Raw genomic sequence first — 19,544 nt, 5'->3', positions numbered from 1 at the left:
TTCCTGCAGCCTGCCAATCCAGCCCTCCTGCTGTACTACAGTACACCTCCTTGCTGTCAAGCTCAAGCACCTCCGTATCACCGCTGTTCCAGTGTTCCTGCCAGGTTCCTCTGCACCTCATCACAGCCTGTAGATCCTGTGCCCCTGCTGCACTACAGAACATCTCCTTGCTACCGGTTGCCCCGGTTGTGCTGCAGAACTCCTCCCAGTTGTCTGCGGTGTTCCAGTCTAGTTCCAGCTTGCTGTTCCTGCCTGCCTTTCTTCAGCTACTCCAGAGGTCCGGACTAGCCCCACACATGTCATCTATCAGGCACTTGTGACCCTCTGAACTCTTAAGTCCCTGTCTCCACTACCAGGGGTTCTCGAGCCAGAGGCTTACGAGAGGCCGCTCCCTGCATTCTGGGCTCCAACACCAGGTGACACACACACAGTCCCACCTCCACCATCTGCATTAGACCAGCTCCTGTGATAGACAGAACACTGGTCCAATGACGGTGGCGGAGGCGGGACTGTGTGTGTGTGTGTGACGTGAGAGCCGAGTGGAGAGGAGATGGCGGCTCAGTAAATTTCGGCGGTGCTCTTCCCCCTCCGAGGTACACTATCGGTGTTTAACACGCTCCCCTGATTTGCGCCCTATTTTCAGGGGGAAAAATTGCGTGCTATATACCAACAAATACTGCATATATATATATATATATATATATATATATATATATATATATATATATATATACAGTGGTGTGAAAAAGTGTTTGCCCTGTGGTTCGCTGGATTCCCAAAGCTTTGGAAATGGCTTTATAACCCTTTCCAGACTGATAGATCTCAATTACTTTCTTTCTCAATTGTTCCTGAATTTCTTTGGGTCTCGGCATGATGTGTAGCTTTTAAGGATCTTCTGGTGGACCTTACTGTGTCAAGCAGCTCCTATTTAAGTGATGCCTTGATTGTGAACAGGTGTGGCAATAATCAGGCCTGGGTGTGGCTAGAGAAATTGAACTCAGGTGTGGACAACCACAGTTAGTGCTCATGCACACGGACGTTTTAAAAAACTGTCTGCAAAGCTAGCTCCGATGCCTGGAAAAATCGTCGTTAAAAACTTGATTTTTACCACGTTTTGCATTGGCGTTTTTGCGCGTTTTTTAGCGTTAGCGTTAAGTAGCGTTTTTTAAGAAACACATCTCTTGGCTATAGCACTCAGAAAACGAAGAAAATATTCGCGATTCGCGTTTTTACAGCTCTAGCTCCACGCCACGGAACGCACTGGTCCTGGGTTTTTTTTACAGCTTAAAAACGCCTATGCCATTTGCAGCTCAAAAACGCCTAGGTGGGCATGAAGCCATAGACTAACATGGACAGCCGTTTTTAAGCTGCAAAAAAAGCTCAAAAAAGCGGCTGTAAAAACGTCCGTGTGCATGAGGCCTTATAGTATGTTTTAACAAGGGGGGCAATCACTTTTTCACACAGGGCCATGATGGTTTGGATTTTTTTTCACCTTTAATAATAAACACCTTCATTTACAAATTGCATTTTGTGTTTACTTGTGTTGTCCTTGACTATTGTTTAAATTGGTTTGATGTTCTGAAACACTTAAGTGTGACAAACATGCAAAGAAACAGGAAATGAGGAAGGGGGCAAACACTTTTTCACACCACTGTATATATATATATATATATATATATATATATATATATATATATAATTTATATACACACACACACACACACACACACACACACACAAGCAAAATGACCGTAATTACAGAATCCAGCACTAATAGAGTGTTCCAGTCAAAATTGAATATGTTGTTGCAGGCTTGGCCTGTGAGCGAACCCTGGAATAATAAAGCTATGTGAAAACTGATGTCTTTGGAGTGTGGCCAACTTGTTTATTTGTTCCATGTGGTGAGCATTGATGACCTCCACTGGCAGGCATCTGAAACCACAGAGATGGGTGGATTGAGGGATTTGAGTGCAGGTCCCTTTGGTACTATGTCCAGTTTTGGTTTGAGGATTTAGGGCCTTGAGTGCCAGTTCTCTTGGTACTATGTCCAGTTTTGGTTTGAGGATTGAGGGCCATGAGTGCCAGTTCTCTTGGTACTATGTCCAGTTCCCATTTGACAAGTTCATCAGGAGTCAGGCCACTTGGACATCATCTTGAACCTAGTTTTTAAGAAGGCAATTTAAACTTGGCTGTTCCACCTTCATAATCCGTCCAGGACCTCCAGTCATAGTTTTGAAAATTACCATTCCTATATTATATCAGAAAAGAGGGAACGTGGAAGGAAGTTCACCATCATCAGATGCCATCTTCTCATCCTGCATTGCACAGAGAAAAATAATAATAATTCTAAGTCACGTTTAAGTCTAATAATAAAAAAGCAAAATTCTTAGTGAAATGCCTAAATTGTGAACTGTAGTTAATTTTATATAATGGCCCATATCATTAATAATAAATTCACTGTGAAGCTTAAAAAACAAAGCATTCTTTAAGTCCAAAATAATCTGCATGTCTAACTTCTATATCAATCAAAAAGAAAAAAAAAAGAAAAAAAAAGGTTATTCTTCATTTAACCACTTGACCACTGGGCACTTAAACCCCCTTCTTAACCAGGCCAATTTTCAGCTTTTGGTGCTCTAACACTTTGCATGACAATTACTCAGTCATGCAACACAGTACTCAAATGAAATTTTTGTTCTTTTTTTCACACAAATAGAGCTTTCTTTTGGTGGTATTTAATCACTGCTGTTTTTTTTTTGTTTTGTTTTTTGCGCTATTAATCAAAAAAGACTGAAAATTCAGTAAAAAAAAAAAGAAAAATCTTTGTTTCTTTTAAAATGTATTGGCAGAGTATTGTCGAGTATTGGCAGAGTATTGGCAGAGTACTGCACAGTGTTGCAGAGTATTGGCAGAGTACTGCACAGTGTTGCAGAGTATTGGCAGAGTGTTGCAGAGTATGGGCAGAGGATTGTCACTGAGCAGCGCTGTGGGCACTTCACATCCAGCCCACAGCGCTGCTGCCATCTACCACCGATGGGTGCCATGTACCACCGATTGGTACAGTGAGGGGAGGGAGGAACCGGCGTCATGATGTGACACCGGTTTGTTTATAAGTGATTGCTCTGCCATTTGACGGAGTGATCACGTGGTAAACGGCCATGATCATCGCCCATTTACCATTATCCGTGATGCACCGGGTCCTCTCGACCCAGCAGTCACGGATGTTCTGCGGGAGCAAGATTCTGTGAGGACGTCCATGGACGCCCTCCCAGAATAAGCCGACCGCACTGTAGCAGACTTTCGGCTATGGCCTGGTTCGGCATGTGGTTAAAGTGTTACTAAACCCAGTAATATGAAAATAGTTCACCCCCGCAGTGCTTCCTTTTACATTAAGATACTGCCACTATACACCTTTTTGGCTGATCTGTATACCACGGCCATGTGATAAACTGCAGGGTCCGCCAGAGTGCTGAATGTTCAGGTAGGGGGAGATTTCCACTACAGCATGCTGTTATGAATGAATTCATTCATGAATCAAGATGTGACATCCCACCCACTTTGTTCTTTTTTAGTTACTGGGCATGTAAGAGGAGGGAGGGACTGGGCTGTCATTTAGGATCTATATCCACGCCAAATGTGTGATATCAATATCATGTGACCTGATATTGCTGGTGTTCTGTAATACAGGCATCTGCAGGAATTAAAGTGGGTGTTGTGTGCCTCCTGCACAGTATACACCTGAAGATACCCCTTATTGCTGGTGTTGTTCTGTTGCATATCTTGCATATTAGCCTTTAAAATTAGCACTTTTGATTTCGAACATTCGAGTCCCATAGACTTTAATGGGGTTTCAAAGTTCGTATGAATATTACCAAAAGCACATAACCTAACATTATGTATTAATGAAAAAAGAGGAAGGATAAATGGGAATTGTAAGGTGCCAAATTAGAACAAAATTATTTTATAAAAGTAGAAATGTATTCAAAAGGTAAAAACAAGACATACAGGAAGTATATGTTGGTAACACAGTACTAATACAAGTGCTAACTGATTTCATCTCTACGTGTTTCACCTTGATATTGGCTTCTTCAGAAGATATAATTGACATCAGGTACAATATCAAGGCAAAACATGTAGAGATTAACCACTTCAGCTCCGGACCAATAAACACCTTAAGGACCAGAGGTCTTTTTGCAATTTCGCACTGCGCTGCTTTAACTGGTAATTGCGCGGTCATGCAATATTGCACCCAAACGAAATTTGCGTCCTTTTCTTCCCACAAATAGAGCTTTCTTTTGATGGTATTTGATTGCCTCTGCGATTTTTTTTTTTTGCGATATAAATGGAAAAAGAGCGAAAATTTTGAAAAAAAAAGATATTTTCTTCTTTTTGTTATAAGAAAAATCGAATAAACTAAATTTTAGTCATACATTGAGGGCAAAATTTATTCAGCCACATGTCTTTAGTAAAAAAAATGTCAATAAGCGTATATTTTTTGGTTTGCGCAAAAGTTATAGCGTCTACAAACTAGAGTACATTTTCTGGAATTTACACAGCTTTTAATTTATGACTGCCGATCTCATTTCTTGAGGTGCTAAAATGGCAGGGCAGTACAAATCCCCCCCAAATGACCCCATTTTGGAAAGTAGACACCCCAAGGAAATTGCTGATGGGTATGTTGAGCCCATTGAATATTTATTTTTTTTGTCCTAAGGGATTGAATAATGACAAAAAAAAAAAAAAAAAATTTTTTTTACAAAAAGTTGTCACTAAATGATATATTGCTCACACATGCCATGGTTATATGTGAAATGACACCCCAAAATGCATTCTGCTGCTTCTCCCGAGTACGGGGATACCACATGTGTGGGACTTTTTGGGAGTCTAGTCGCGCACGGCACCCCGAAAACCAATCACCACCTTCAGGATTTCTAAGGGTGCAAATTTTTGATTTAACTCCTCACTACCTATCACAGTTTCGAAGGCCATAAAATGCCAAAATAGCACAAAACCCCCCCAAATGACCCCATTTTGGAAAGTAGACACCCCAAGCTATTTACTGAGAGGCATGTTGAGTCCATGGAATATTTTATATTTTGCCAAAAGTTGCGGGAATATTACAAACTTTTTTTTTTTTGCACAAAGTTGTCACTAAATGATATATTGCTCACACATGCTATGGGCAGAAGTCAAATTACACCCCAAAATAAATTCTGCTGCTTCTCCCGAGTACGGGGATACCACATGTGGGGGACTTTTTGGGAGCCTAGTTAACTAGCTACCTAGCGACACTAGCGACACTGATGCAGCGTTCAGAAAAATTATCGCTTAGTGACACTGGCAAAAGGGGGTGAAAGGGTTAACTAGCGGAAATCAGGGGGTTAAAACCATTATTGGGTAGTATATCGGGGTACCTAGCGCTATAAAAACCTGGCGGTGAACCTAAAAAAATAACTAGCTACCTAGCGACTGTAGCGACACTAATGCAGCGATCAGAAAAACGATCGCTTAGTGACACTGGCAAAAGGGGGTGAAAGGGTTAACTAGCGGCAATCAGGGGGTTAAAAACATTATTGGGTAGTATATCGGGGTACCTAGCGATATAAAAACCTGGCGGTGAACCTAAAAAAATAACTAGCTACCTAGCGACACATGCAGCGATCAGAAAAATGATCGCTTAGTGACACTGGCAAAAGGGGGTGAAAGGGTTAACTAGCGGCAATCAGGGGGTTAAAAACATTATTGGGTAGTATATCGGGGTACCTAGCGCTATAAAAACCTGGCGGTGAACCTAAAAAAATAACTAGCTACCTAGCGACTGTAGCGACACTAATGCAGCGATCAGAAAAACGATCGCTTAGTGACACTGGCAAAAGGGGGTGAAAGGGTTAACTAGCGGCAATCAGGGGGTTAAAAACATTATTGGGTAGTATATCGGGGTACCTAGCGATATAAAAACCTGGCGGTGAACCTAAAAAAATAACTAGCTACCTAGCGACACTAGCGACACATGCAGCGATCAGAAAAATGATCGCTTAGTGACACTGGCAAAAGGGGGTGAAAGGGTTAACTCTAGGGGCAATCAGGGGGTTAAATCTTTATTGGGGGGTGATAGGGGGCTACCCTGGACCTAACACTAACTGTCCTGACAGTTTTTACTGTCACAACTGACACTGAATGCATTGATCAGTAAAGAAATGATCAATGCAATCAGTGACACTGTGACTGGGGGGGGAGGGGGGGCGGGGGGGGATCGGGGGGCGATCGGGGGGGGGATCGGGGGGGGTTTGTGTGCCTGTGTGTACCTACATGTCAGTGTAGTGTTCGTGCAGACTTACTTTTACTCTTCTCCTCGTAGTCCGGTCAAAAAGACCGCCCCGAGGAGAATGACATCACTTCCTCCTTCCTGTGTAAACAATACACAGGGGAGGAAGCTTCTCATTGGCCAGGAGCGATCCAGAGGGGGTGGCCGAAAACGAACGGCCATCCCCTCATCACGGAGCGCTCCTGGACCGAATCGGACCGCCGTAACCAGCGGGAGGGGGTCCGATGGGACCCCCCACCCGCTGGAAGGCAATCACGTAGATGTACGTGATTATGCCTGCCTGTGCCATTGTGCTGACGTACAATGGCAATACGGCGGTCCTCAAGTGGTTAAATAAGTTAGCACCTGTATTAGTACTGTATTATCAACATTTACTTCCTGTATGTCTTGTGTTTAGCTTTTGAATACATTTCTACTTTTTTATAAAATAATTTTGTTCTAATTTGGCACCCTAAAAATCCCATTTATCCTTCCTCTTTTTTCAATAATTCTTACTAGGGATGTGGTGTTGTTTATACTAGATGATAGGCAAAATATTTTCTCTTCTAACATTATGTATGTTACTGCTAATCCTACCATGGCTGCACTTTCTCTTTACCATATGACAATTTTACAAAAATTTGAAGTATACCAGCTTACCTCTTTTTCTTTATGGACCGAGGAAAACTCTTGATACTCTTCTGAAGGGTCTATATCTATGTAAGTAAGGAAGAAAACGTTATCACATTCTCGTGACACTATAGTACTAATAGAAGAAAGCTTAAATTTTATATAACAATAGCAGAAGTATTGGTACACATGCAGTCACTGTAGTCAGAAAAGAAGGTGAAGAGAGGAGGCACAAAGGGAAGCTGAAGATGTGCCCTTCATCATCAAAGAGCAGGTTTCTCTAAAGCCCAACTCTGGTAAAAGTATTTTACTTACTTGAGCCTCCTCTACCCTGGTAGACAGGACTCCTCAATGTCCTGTCGGTGGACTGACCTTCAGCATCACCACTTCCAATACAGGGCTGCATTGGAAGTGATGCCATCAGCACCTAAGACCACTACAGCATGGGGAAGAAGAAGACATTGTGAGGACCGGCCTAGCAGCATGGAGGAGCAGAGCATTGGGTAAGTCAAATTTATTTTCCATGCCCTCGGACTTTAACAAGCAGCCCATCTGCAAGGAGCAGTTTTTATGTTTCCTAGAGCTTGGCTTTGAAAAAAGATGTCATACTACAACTGTTGGAAGTCCGGTACAAATGTGATTCAAATTTAAGTTACTTTGTTAAAATTTTTGGACAAATGTTTAATGCAGATGGTTAGTCCATGTCCGTGCCGCTTATGCAGAGCAGACACAGCCCAGTCTATTCTATAGGCGGTTGGATTTAACCACTTCAGCCCAGGGAAGAATTTACCCCCTTCCTGACCAGAGCACTTTTTGCGATTCGCCACTGCATCGCTTTAACTGACAATTGCGCGGTCGTGCGACGTGGCTCCCAAACAAAATTGACGTCCTTTTTTTTCCACAATTAGAGCTTTCTTTTGGTGGTATTTGGTCCCCCCCCCCCCTGCGGTTTTTATTTTTTGCGCTATAAACAAACAAAGAGCAACAATTTTAAATAAATATCCCCCAAAATTATCTAAAAAAAAAAACATTTTTTTCCTCAGTTTAGGCCGATACATATTCTTCTACATATTTTTGGTAAAAAAAAAAAAATGATAAGCTTTTATTGATTGGTTTGAACAAAAGTTATAGCGTTTACAAAATAGGGGATAGTTTTATGGCATTTTTATTCATTTTTTTTTATTTTATTTTTTTTTACTAGTAATGGCCGCGATCAGTGATTTTTATCGTGAATGCGACATGGCGGACACATTTTTGGGACCCTGTTGCTATATAGTCCCCTTAATCTGCGGAGCTCCTCGTCACTTCCTCCCTTGCCTGTGCTCCTGAGAAATTATAATTTCCCAGGAGTCTGTGGGCAGTACTGTGATCAAAAATCGTGTTATTTCCTGACAGGGATTTAAGGCGGATCTATGTTGCCATAACAACAGAGCGGGACCTTCCTTCTTCACAGCCCGTTGTTATGGCAACTTTAGAAAGAACCGGCGCTACGGCCACCGGTGAATCGCACATGCACGAGAAATTGAGCTCCAAAGCTAATACAGGAAGAGATATCGACTGGGCTTCAGATGCCCACAATCATGATGGCAACAGCCACACCAGGAGGAAGAAAATATTGAGTAAGAAATTAAAATTTTTGCTAAATCCATAATGAACATTGTATACTAATTTTTGTATTTAATTAGTAATAATGCTAGGATCAATACATTTTTTTTAAAAAAACTGGAACTCTTTAAACATCCGATTACACCCAGCTGCCATCCGATCAGCCAGACAAATTGAGAACGGATCCCCATCCGTCTGTTTTTAGTGGATAAGATCGGATCGGATGTCAGTGGGTGTCGCCGGACACATGTCTGTTGACATCATCCGCTCTATAGAGGGCAATGGATGGTCGGGCTGGGTCTGCCTGAAAAAACGACAGACGGGTCAGATCGTTCTGCCCATGTGAAAGAGGCCTTAAATCAGAGCCTATGCATTAAAAAAAAAAAAAAGTTTTTTTATGTATACATTATTTTTAAATTGTATCTACATATCAGTTGCATATACAGTATATGTTGTATTTTATAGCTCTGATGAAGTGGGTTCTATAGAATCCCTTAGAAATGCATCAATTGGATTATAGATCCTTTGTCAAATTAACATATAAGGACTTTATGTTCTGCTGCATGTTCTGGTATGCTCTTTCTTCTAGATCTTATTCAGTTTGTTCTCTAAATGCTGAAACAGGGATGTGCAACGCCTGATTTTAGTAGTATAATCAGAGCTTTTTTTTGCAGGAACTCCACCTTTCGAGTCACCCCTCGTGTCCGCCCCCTACCCACCTCTGAGCACTGGTCTTTGGTTTCACCCCTTACCCACCTCCCATTACCAACACTTTTAGAGAATACAGAATCATTTTGTGATGCTAAGCCCACGTTTACATAGGGCCAATTTGGTATACCATTTGACATGTAAAATCGCATGCCAAATCGGCGGGTATTGCCGGCAATGGCACCGCGTTGCCACTGCCGGCGATTGCCAATGGCAATCAGTGTGATGTGATGACTTTGTGGCACTGCACTGATTCCCAAAAGTAGTTCCTGTACTACTTTTGGCGATTCGGGGGCAATTTGAATAGACATCTGTGCAGGAACCCACACAGATGTCTGTCAAATTGCCCCCCGAAGTTGGATCTGCATTGCCGGTTTGAAATTGTGCGAGTTCCACATCAGCGTGAACATGGACTAAGTGATTTGTATGCAATTTGTTAATGATAAAAAGAGGAGAAGGGAAACGGGTTCCCTGCAGCCAGCAACAATAGACTTCCCCCAACAACAATAGACTCCCCCCAACAACAATGGACTCCCCCCAACAACAATGGACTCCCCCCAACAACAATGGACTTCCCCCAACAACAATGGACTTCCCCCAACAACAATGGACTCCCCCAACAACAACAATGGACTCCCCCAACAACAACAATGGACTCCCCCAACAACAATAGACTTCGCCCAACAACAATAGACTTCGCCCAACAACAATGGACTTCCCCCAACAACAATGGACTTCCCCCCCAACAACAATGGACTTCCCCCCCAACAACAATGGACTTCCCCCCCAACAACAATGGACTCGCCCCAACAATGGACTCGCCCCAACAACAATAGATTTCCCCTAACAACAATGGACTTCCCTAACAATGGACTCGCCCCAACAACAATAGACTTCCCCCAACAACAATAGATTTCCCCAACAACAATAAACCCCCTTCCCCCAGACAACAACAGACCCCCCTGCAGCATAAGAACCCCAGAGCAACACTAGATCTCTAACCAGCCAAAATCAACAGACATTTCAGCAACCAGTAATAATAGACCCCTCCCTCAATAGAAGATCCCTCTTAGCCACGCTCAATAGATCCCTCACCACATGCCAGCAGCACCCCTTGCCATTACATGCTGGAGGTGTCGGAAATGAGTTCCTCCCTGTGTTCCCGCTGAAAAAAAAGCCCTGAATACAAACATAAAAATTTCATGTGTAACTTTGGCTGACTAACATCCGACTAGTGACAGCAGATCAGTGAAAGAAGTCTTTTGATATTGAGGGCACCAAAAGCATGTACAATGGGGGTGCTGCACCATGCATATCCCTGGCAGAATGGGAGGAAAGCCTTAACAAGCCCTCCATGCTGGCCATGTCCCACTGATAGGACATTCTACTAGACATGTGCTGTTTGTGTCGTTCTGAATTTAAATTCAGATGTATCTGAATTTCCGAATTACAATAGTAACAAATGTAAGATAACGAAACAACATTTCAAAATACAATTTAAATGGTTTTCTAAATTAATTTGAATAGTTTTGAATCGAATTTGAATTTCCCGTAGAGAATAAAAAATAGAATAAAAAAAAATAAAGGAACAGAATAGGAAAGGATATAATAAATTTAAAAGAATAGAATAGAAAAAAAAATAGAATAGAAAAGGAATATAATAGAAAATAAAAATAAAATAGAATAGAGTAAAACAGAACACAATATAATAGAAAATAAAACAACAGAATAAAATAGAATATAAAATAAAGGAAATTAATAGAATAGATTAAAAAAATAGAAGAGAAAAAAATAGACAGAATATAACCATCTTCTGAAATTTCAAATAGAATAGAATAGCATAGAAAAAATAGAAAGAACATAACCTTCTTCCAAAATTCCAATAAAAGCAATTCAAATGTGAATAGAATAAAAAAGAATAGAATAGAATAAAAAAATTGAATTAAAAAGAGAATAAAACAGAATATATGCATTTCCTAAATTTTTTATTTGAATAGACTAGAAAAGGATTAGGATAGAAAATAAAATAATAGAATAGACTAGAATAGAAAGAAAAACAATAGCACCTACCCATGCTCACGAGTGCTGGGGGGGCGGAGCATCATGAGGTAGGCGCGTGCTGAGGGCGGCTTCCTGACATCCCTGCCTCCAGGAATCCCCGTGAGACAGCAGGTCTCAAGATGATCAGCGGGAAGCGCGGTGAGCGTGTCCGACGCTTGCGCTGAGGCACCCCCCGGAAGGACCCATTTGCAGAGCACCCAGGGGAGGAAAGCTGGATACTCTTCCGAGCGGGCGCCACACCATGGATGGGAGCCGGTGAGGGTGTACTTGTTCCCACTGCTTGGTGAGCGCAACCATAGGAGACTGGAGAGGCTGGAGCGGTTCGGCGGTCGGCGGCAGGGAGCAGGAGCGGTGGATGGGGAGAAGGACTTCCTAACCGGGCTCCCTCTGGAGATAGCATGAACCACTCGCCAGGAGTGCAGTCCGCTCCTCTAAGGACCGGAGCGCTGGAAGGACCTCCGCTGAGGTGACTTATGAGCGGTGCAGTGGATCGAAGAACCAGCTGAGCCAGGCTTCAACGGGGAGACAGAAGATTGAAGGTACCCGAGGGTGGAGTGGTGAGTGGACTGGGTAACACTGTCATAGTGAATGAGTGAACAGGACTGAGACTATGTTTTGTGAGTCCTGGTCCATTATGGTTCACCAGTAAGCAAGTAAAAGGACACTGGATTGGTGAAGGGAAAGTATATTCGGCTTCTCTCCATCCTCACAGGGTACTAGAAGGACATTATTGTTTTTTTGACTTTAATCTCCAGTCTTTACGGTTTGTGTACACCTTATAGAAAGCAGAGTGCAGCTGTGCAATGTGGTTGATCTCTCCAACCCTGCCCTGAGCTGGTCTCTACCCCCGAAAATTATATCCATAAGGTCTTATCACGCTATCCTGGTCTTTTCGCTTGCTTTCTACATTACCTATAAATAAGGTTATAGACTAAAAATGCCATAGTTGCAGCATATTATATAGAGAATAGAAGCTGTGTTTTAAGGATCACTAAAGGATATTAATCTTCAGTCCCTTCCTCTTTCTGGATCACCCGTATGCAGGAGCTGCCCTCCCGCATATCCTCTATAAGAGCAGCTACTCCATTGTAATAGAAAAGTGGAGACAAAGTGGTGACTTCTCATAAGAGACTCTCTCACAGTGTAGAAAGACTCTATATATTTTATTCAGCCTGTTGAAGTGGCGGAAATCGTAGGGACAATTCAAGTCCCCAACCTGAGGAGGAGGAGAAGGAGAAGGGCCCAGGAGGTTACAGGGCTGAATAGAGAAGAGCATTTGAAGAACTCGTCGCACCTACACAACTAGAACTAACTTTTTTTTTTTTTTTTTAAACACCATTTGCCAGTAGAGGTGGTGGCAGTTGACTGTGGTTGTGTCTTTTTCTTTTTTTTTCTTATCTTTCATTTTATTCCCTTTGTACTGCCTGCTTGTCTAGGGAAGGGGGGGATAGACCAGAAAATTTTCGGGTACAGTAGGGAGAGAGAATGAGGGGGAAGGCAAAATCAGGTAGAAATGCTCCACCAGTATCAAGCCCAGGAGGGATTCAGAGGTACATGGCAAGTAGCACCAGTAACACCAGCACTATAGAGGAGGGGCAAGATAGTCCTAGACAAGGAGCAGGGCGAAGGTCAGGCTTGAGTAGACAGAAGATAGCAGAGGAGGGTAAAGGTGGGAAAGCAAATGGGTTAAAAACGGGTGGGATTAAAGAGGTAAGCGATACACCACAAAGCACTGCTAAAGTTCAACAGGAAAGGGAGGAGAGGAGGGCAACAGAAGAAGCAGTGAGTGAGGAATGGACATTGCGATTGGTTCCCCAAGAAGAATCCCTTTTTATAAAGGAGATGTTAGGGGAAATGTTCGCAAAAATGGAGACGGCATTAAAGATGGAAATAGCAGGAGTACGGGCAGATATAGGCCGGGTGTTGGAGAGGGTGGAGGAGATAGAGGAAAGAATGGATAGCAAGGAGCAAAGGATGGATGAGATAACAGAACAAGTCCAGAGTCTCCAGAGAGCGAATAGGACCCTCCTTTATAAATTAGAAGATCAGGAGAATAGGAGTATGAGGAAGAACGTTCGCATTAAAGGCCTCCCGGAAAAGTATGGTAGCGCGGAACTGGGTAAAATAGTGCAGCAGGTCTTCAATCCGATATTACAAAGGGAGCCCACTGAAACCCTAAAGTTAGACAGAGCCCATAGGATTGCAACTCAGGGGGTAGCAAGGGAAGACGCCCCATGTGATGTGATAGTAAGGTTTCACCACGCAGAAGAGAAAGGGCAAATAATGGAGAAATTAAGGGCACTGACGGAGATCCCCTTCGAGGGCGCAGAGCTGCGGGTGTTTTCAGACCTAGCTCCTGAAACACTGAGGAGAAGGAGACTACTAAAACCCTTAACGGAATGTATGATCGCTTCGGGAGTCTCCTATCAGTGGGGTTTTCCAGCGTGTTTGAGGGGGAGAAAGGATGGACGATCTACGGTTCTGCGTTTTCCCGAAGAATTGAGAGGGTTCTGTGAGTGCCTGGAGATATTTAAACCCATCACTTTGTCCGACCATGCTCCTATAAAAATTCAATTAGAAATACAGGGACATATGGGGACAGGAAGAGCCTGGAAACTGAATGATTCACTCATTCAAGAACAGGACGTGAGCACAAAAATTTTACAGGAACTGAGGGATTTTTACGAGCTCAATGACACAGGGGATTTCTCAAAGTCTACTATCTGGGAGACACATAAGGTTGTCATTAGAGGGATTCTGATTGGGATCGGAGCAGGGAAAAAGAAAGAAAGGGAGAAAGAGAAGGTTCAATTATATACCAAGATCGAGGAATTAGAGCAAAAGACCAGACCCAGGGGGCTCCAGGAGACCCAGGAATTACAAAAAAAAAAAAAAGGGAGTTGGAAGAGTTCCTAGAGCAAGAGAGGAGAACAGCTTTTTATAAAATAAATAAGGAGAGACATCAGTGGGGTAATAAGTCAAGTAAGTGGTTGGCAAGAAGAGTAAAGGAACAGAAAAATAGGACCTACATACCGAAGATTAGAGATAAAAGGGGGGAGATGAAGTTTGCTACCCCGGACATCGCAGATAACTTTCACGTGTATTATAGCGCCTTGTATAACATAGGAGCAAGAGGGGGTGACGGGGGGAAAAGGAAAAGAGCCATTCGGGAATATCTTAAGAAGCTTGACTTCCCAAAAGGTATGTGTGAGGAGATGAAGGAATTGGAGATTCCTATTTCAGTTAGGGAGGTAGAGAGAGTAATTAAAGATATAGCCCTAAAAACAAAAAAATAAGCAGAAAAAAAAAAAAAAAAAAAAAAAAGACGAGGAGAGAGGGATAGAAGGGGGTAAGAAGTTTTCCTCCTTCCCCTCTAACCTATCACCTCCTCATCAACCGATCCCCCTTCTCCTCTACCCAAGCTGACACGCCAGCTGGAGAATCAAAAAATAAAGTCTCTCCCAATGCTGCAACTCGTAACCGAGCTGGATACAGCAGAGCATAAGTGACATCTAGTTTCTGAAGTCTACGCTTGGTTTCAGCAAACTCTGCTCTGCGCTTCTGCAAATCCGGGGAAAAATCAGAATAAAACGAAACCTTGGCCCCTTTGTAAGTAATACTTCCCATTTCTCTGGCCTTTCGAAGCACGGCCGCTTTATCTTTGTAATTCAAGAATTTCAGTAAAATAGATCTAGGCTGGCCCCCACGATTCGGGATTCTCGTCGGGACTCTGTGCGCCCTTTCTATTGTGAACTGTTGGGAAAAAGTCTCTCTTCCAAAAGTTTCCACAAGCCATTTTTCCAAAAATATAATTGGATCAGAGCCTTCACATTTTTCCGGGAGCCCTACCAGCCTCACATTGTCCCTCCGGAGCCTGTTCTCCATTTCATCCAATTTCCCTGCAAATTTCCCCATCTGTATTTTTAGGTCTTTGACCTCTTGATTTAATGGGTATACCTCATCTTCCATCTGAGATATTCTCCCCTCCGCTGCTGTTATTCTATCTGCCGTGTTTTGGAGTTCTTGCCGCATCAAGGCTAACTCCTCCTTAATGCCTCTTGTTTGATCACATAGCTCTACCAGAGATTGTTTACACACGTTGACCGCTCCCAACACCTCCTTTAATGTGGGTTCTCCTTCTCCATCGGTCAAAGGAACCTGCATAAGTACTGTATCGGATCTCCCTGAAACACCTGCCATTTGTTTACCTACGTTCTTTCCTCCTGCCAGCACTGATTGCCCTTGGCTCTTTCTGTCTGTTAAAGTTTTTACTTGTGCTCCCTTATTTGGGGTATGATCTGGGGTATGCGCATATTTTTCTAGTTTTGCTGCTGCTAACGTCCCTGTTGCCATAACCTGGGAGCCCTTTTCCTTGTCTTTATCCTTAGCTGACCTTAAGGATTGTACTCCAACATTCTCTTGAGCTGCGGGCTCCTCTCCTCTCCTCCTTGCTGCCATGATTTAATTCAATTTAACCCAAGGGGGTACCTCTCTTCTCCTCCAAGAGAGGGGGGGCGGGAGGTAGTTCCCGGGACGTATTTTCCTGTACAATGGGGGTTGGCTACAGGTTATGACCTCCAAAGACTCCAGCAGTTTCCACTATCCAGCTAAGTTCCACCTCTCTTAACAATAAGACAGCAGCGGCAGATATGTCAGATTTCCAACACTTAATCAAGTATTGCCCATTTGTTAGCTGGTTAATACAGTTCACACAGTACAAGTTTCGCTCCTCCACACCTTCTGTTTTCCCTTTAGAGCTTAGAGCTCTGTAAGCAGTCATATACCACTGAATGAGGCAAAGCGTCTCTCAAATACTTTCCACATTATTAAATGTATAGGATTAAATACATACTTTAAATACCAAACGGTATTACAGGTGTCCTCCAGGGGTCTCCCTTCACTGCTATTTCACTGTTGGCCCAGAGTATTCGTTGCCAGGTCTGGCGTTCTAGGTCTAGCTTCACTGTGTTTGTCAGGCTCTCTCCTCTCTTCCTGGTCTCTTGCCTGCGTCCCGGACCGAGCTCTCGCGAGACCACGGCGCCAGCTCCACACGGACCCACAGGCAATCCTCCCACCTGTACCGCCACAGCCTCCGAACCGACCGAGCACCTTCCCCGCACCAAGACAACGGGGAGCCTCCACGGACCAAGCGCACCAGGTACTTTAGGGGATGTAATACTTCCTATAGCAGCAATTTGGCTGGGGAAGCGTAGGCTTACATACGTCCTTCTCACTCCTCCTTTCCCGAGGGCACCGCAACACAAGGTGCTGCCATCTGATCTTAAGCTTTAATCGTCGGTGCAGCGGTGAGAGCACACACCTCTCTCACTCCTCACATGCCGTCGCCGCATGTGCTTTCTTTTTATTTTTTTTTTATTTTTTTGGTTGTTTTCCTTCTCTCTCTGCTCTCCATGCTCCCTCCCTCTCTCTCTCTCTTTTCCCCCCTGACCTCCTTATTGGAGGGGGGGGGAGAGGGGGAGAGGGGGCGAGTTTGGACGGGGAGACATAATGGGTACAATGCACTCGAATTAAGGGCACAATGTATATACTCATGTAACGGTGGGCGGTGGGACATACACAGTATAATGGAATATGTGAATGAGATTGAGAAGGGTAAAAAATGAGACACAGGTCGGGCTTAAGGGGAGGGTGGTTAGGGAGGAGGGGAGGGAGGTTGGGGAGAAGGTATGTGAGAGGGAAGAAAGGAGGGGGGAGTATGAGGGTGTGGGTGGGGATGTTTTGGTCACAGAAAAAGCCCCTAGGGGTAACCTAGAAGGGTATAGGGGGGGGTGGGGGGCAGGAATAAGGAATAAAAGGGGAAACAATGCACAGGAAAAGGATGAAACTCGCACAGTAATAGAGAAGAAATTGAAAATAATGTTTGGAATACATGAAAAGTTTATTTTTTTTTCACAGATGGGAAGCTTAGGATGGAATGGTATTATAATATGTAATTGGACACATAAAGATGATAGGTATTTTATCTTGAGTAAGCTCCTCTCTCTCCTTCTGTTCCCTCATATGTCTCAGTTTTCTAGATGGGATGCAGGGAATGTCCCTATGAGATTAACTATAACACTGAGACATTTCCTCCTTCCAGTTTTTATTATTTTTCTTCTGGAAAGGTATGCAGGCTAGAGTTATAAATATTGGCTCCTGGAATGTACGAGGGCTCGGTACACCAGTTAAAAAAGCAGCGGTGTTTGAGGCCCTAGAAAAATGTGATATCGGGCTGATCTGCCTACAGGAGACGCACTTAACTGAGGACTCCAAGTTGGAGAACTACAGTAGGAAATTTCAGGCTCAGTTTCACTCAGTTCACACCTCTTATTCAAGAGGTGTGACTGTGTTGGTAAGAAAAGAAGTAGCGTTTAACTGTCGGCAGGTCAGCATCGATAAAGAAGGGAGGTATGTGTTTTTGCATTGTGTAATTGAAAATCGGGAGTATGCCCTTGCAAATATCTACATTCCACCCCCGTTTAAATTGGACGTTTTATATAATCTAATGGAATTTATAGTAGATAAACCTGGGATTCCAGTGGTAGTAGTGGGAGACTTTAACAAGGTCATTAATAAAAACCAGGATAGATTCCCACCAGGGACATATCTGCAGAGGGAGGGTGAGAGTCGGCTATCCAGGTTTATGCAAGAAGGGGGACTGTCTGATTTGTGGAGAGTCCGGAACCCGGAAATGCTACAATACTCGTGCTTCTCAAGCTCCTACTCCTCACTCTCAAGAATAGATCTAGTATTGGGGAATGAAGAAGCCAACCAAGTGGTAAGAGATATAGCATACCAACCTAGAGGGGTGTCAGATCACTCATTGGTGACGGTATCGTTGAACCTAGGGGGGATAAGACCTTTGAAAGTATGGAAGCTTAATCCAGTATGGCTTGAGATAATCGGTGATCCAAATAAGGTACTATCCCAGCTAGAAGAGTTTATAGAGCTTAATAAGGATACCGCTGCGAGGGGAGTGATATGGGATGCACTAAAGGCCTACCTCAGGGGTATCCTTATTCAACAGGTAGCGAAAATTAAGAAATCATCTAGAGAATGGGAAAACACAGTTAAAAGGGAGTTAGCAGGGGCAGAAAGAGAATATATAGCAAATCCCACCCCAGAGAAACAAAAGATATGGCTAGACACACAGCAAAAATATAAAGCAGTGATCATCAGGAAAGTCGAGAATAAAAGATTGTTCCAGAAACAAGTGGCGTTTGGGGAAGGGGAAAGAGTCGGGAAGATGCTGGCACATTTAGTAAAGACCAATTCCTCGCCATCCACCGTCACCGCGATCAGGACAGAGAAGGGAGAAATCTCAACTCAGAGCTTAGTGATTCTAGATACTTTTAGATCATACTATGTAAAACTGTACAGATCACAGGGGACGGTGGGAGACGAGGAAATGGATATGTTCTTTGGAAACATTAGAGTTCCTTCCCTTACTGAGGAGGAGAGAGAGATAATGGAAGCACCATTAACATTAGAAGAAATCCAAGCTGCAGTGACAGCAATGGCTAATCAGAAGTCCCCAGGTCCAGATGGTCTTCCATTGGAAACCTATAAATATTATGGAAAAGTATTGCTTCCGGAACTTCTCGGTGTATTAAATAGGGCAAAGGAGGAAGGGAGATTGCCCACCTCGATGACGGAAACAACGATAATCGTTCTGCACAAGGAGGGAAAAGATCCAATGGAAACTAAATCCTATCGACCTATCTCACTTTTGTGCACGGACGCAAAAATACTAGCCAAGGTACTGGCGGCCAGACTGAATAAAATTATCTCTAGATTGATACACCCTGACCAAACAGGATTTATTCCCGGTAGATCAATTAGCATGAATATTAGAAGACTGTATCTTAACCTACAGATACCAACGGAAAACGTAGGTAAAAGAGCAATTATGGCTTTGGATGTAGTCAAAGCCTTTGACAATCTGGAATGGAGATACATCTGGCGGGTTCTGAAAGAATTTGGCTTTGGCTCTTCATTTATTGAATGGATAAAAACTCTGTATAATGGCCCTAGTGCTAGAATTAGGGTTAACAATGAGTATTCAGATAAGATATTATTAGAAAGAGGGACAAGACAGGGGTGCCCTTTGTCACCCCTGATCTTTGCCCTCGCTATGGAACCATTAGCCATTGCAATAAGATCTAATGTCGATATGGAAGGCTTCCAAAGAAGGTCGAGGGAAGAAAAGATTGCGCTATATGCCGATGATGTTCTCCTC

General features: G+C 43.3%; 1 protein-coding gene across 1 annotated transcript in view; it reads right to left on the bottom strand.

Annotated features, from left to right (window-relative positions):
* Window positions 1-1,860: 1,860 nt before the first annotated feature.
* Window positions 1,861-19,544, bottom strand: part of LOC143942909 (SLAM family member 9-like) — a 72,966-nt gene continuing 55,282 nt past the window's right edge. Inside the window, exons 5-6 of the mRNA XM_077464328.1 lie at window positions 6,962-7,017; window positions 1,861-2,315 (exon numbers count right to left, since the gene is read on the bottom strand). Coding sequence (XP_077320454.1) covers window positions 2,259-2,315; window positions 6,962-7,017 — 113 coding nt within the window. The 3' untranslated portion in view covers window positions 1,861-2,258. The remainder of the gene's footprint in view (window positions 2,316-6,961; window positions 7,018-19,544) is intronic.

This window comes from Lithobates pipiens, unplaced genomic scaffold, assembly GCF_037356315.1.
Source record: "Lithobates pipiens isolate NorthernLeopardFrog02 unplaced genomic scaffold, aLitPip1_a1.2 Scaffold_30, whole genome shotgun sequence".
Lineage (NCBI taxonomy): Eukaryota > Metazoa > Chordata > Amphibia > Anura > Ranidae > Lithobates > Lithobates pipiens.
The sequence above is the reverse complement of the archived record's forward strand: the minus strand, read 5'-3'. Positions and strand labels throughout refer to the sequence as shown.